This window comes from Propithecus coquereli, unplaced genomic scaffold (genome assembly GCF_000956105.1).
Source record: "Propithecus coquereli isolate 6110/MARCELLA unplaced genomic scaffold, Pcoq_1.0 Scaffold1169, whole genome shotgun sequence".
In the NCBI taxonomy this organism is placed as follows: Eukaryota; Metazoa; Chordata; class Mammalia; order Primates; family Indriidae; genus Propithecus; species Propithecus coquereli.
Window position 1 is genome coordinate 10,263 of NW_012135736.1, and position 1,439 is coordinate 11,701.

Sequence of the window (1,439 nt, forward strand, 5' to 3'; positions counted from 1 at the left end):
CATTGTTTTCACTATTGGCTATAGTAATTTACTTTCTCATCAACAGCATACAAGGGTTCACTGACTACAAAGCCTCACCAAACTTATCTTTTGTCATTTCGATAACAGCCATTCTAACAGGTGTAACACAATATCTCATTGTAGTCTTAATTTACATTTCCTAGATGATTAGTGATGTTCACAATTTTTTCATACCTATTGGACTATTCAAATGGTTTTAATGCTAAAATAGAAATAGGCTTTCATAACTTTGATTTCTCTCTGTCCAGTTTACTAGTATATTATCATAATTTACATTCTCTCCTGTTGTTCTCCTTCAGGAGGCACTGCTACCAAAGCAAATGGATGGGGCAAATCACTCTGTGGTGTCAGAGTTTGTGTTCCTGGGACTCACCAATTCCTGGGAGATCCAACTTCTCCTCTTTGTGTTCTCCTCTGTGTTTTATATGGCAAGCATGATGGGAAACTCCCTCATTATACTCACTGTAACCACTGACCCTCACTTACACTCTCCCATGTATTTTCTATTGGCCAACCTCTCCTTCATTGACCTGGGTGTTTCTTCTGTCACTTCTCCCAAGATGATTTATGACCTTTTCAGAAAACGCAAAGTCATCTCCTTTGGAGGCTGCATTGCTCAGATCTTCTTCATCCATGTGATTGGTGGTGTGGAGATGGTGCTGCTCATAGCCATGGCCTTTGACAGATATGTGGCCATATGTAAGCCTCTCCACTACCTGACCATCATGAGCCTAAGAATGTGCATCTTCTTTTTAGTGGCTGCCTGGATGACAGGCCTCATCCACTCCATGGTTCAGTTGGCTTTTGTAGTAAACTTATCCTTCTGTGGTCCTAATGTGTTGGATAGCTTTTACTGTGACCTTCCTCGGTTTATCAAACTTTCCTGCACAGATACCTATCAACTAGAGTTCATGGTCACAGCCAACAGTGGATTCATCTCTGTGGGCTCCTTCTTCATACTGATAATTTCCTATATCTTTATCATTCTCACTGTTCAGAAACAGTCTTCAGCTGGTTCATCCAAGGCTCTGTCTACACTTTCAGCTCACATCACTGTGGTCATCTTGTTCTTTGGTCCTTTGATATTCTTCTATACATGGCCATCTCCTTCCATACAACTGGATAAGTTTCTGGCCATCTTTGATGCAGTTCTCACTCCTCTTCTGAATCCTGTCATCTACACATTCAGGAATCAAGAAATGAAGGTGGCAATGAAGAAAGTGTGCAGACAGCTAGTAGTTACAGAAAGATCTCTTAAATAAATATCCGTATTGTCAAGAGTCCTCATTGAGTATTGAAGTTCATTGTGAAGGTCAAACTCAGAGAAAAGCTTATTTTTGTCCTACTTTGATTTGATCATCCACATTGATATTGGCTCTATTTTGTCTTCCATTTAGGAGGGAGGGATATTTGGTTCT

At 40.2% G+C, this 1,439-nt stretch overlaps 1 protein-coding gene across 1 annotated transcript; it reads left to right on the forward strand.

The window, feature by feature from the left end:
* The first annotated feature begins 341 nt into the window (after positions 1 to 341).
* On the forward strand, positions 342 to 1,283 carry LOC105821642 (olfactory receptor 4F3/4F16/4F29-like). Its single transcript, XM_012658398.1, has one exon. It carries the CDS (start codon positions 342 to 344, stop codon positions 1,281 to 1,283), a length of 942 nt encoding a protein of 313 aa, XP_012513852.1.
* Positions 1,284 to 1,439: the final 156 nt, after the last annotated feature.

Coding starts and splice junctions, on each gene's coding strand:
- LOC105821642 (XM_012658398.1), top strand. CDS start 342: ATGGATGGGGCAAATCACTCTGTGGTGTCAGAGTTTGTGTTCCTGGGA.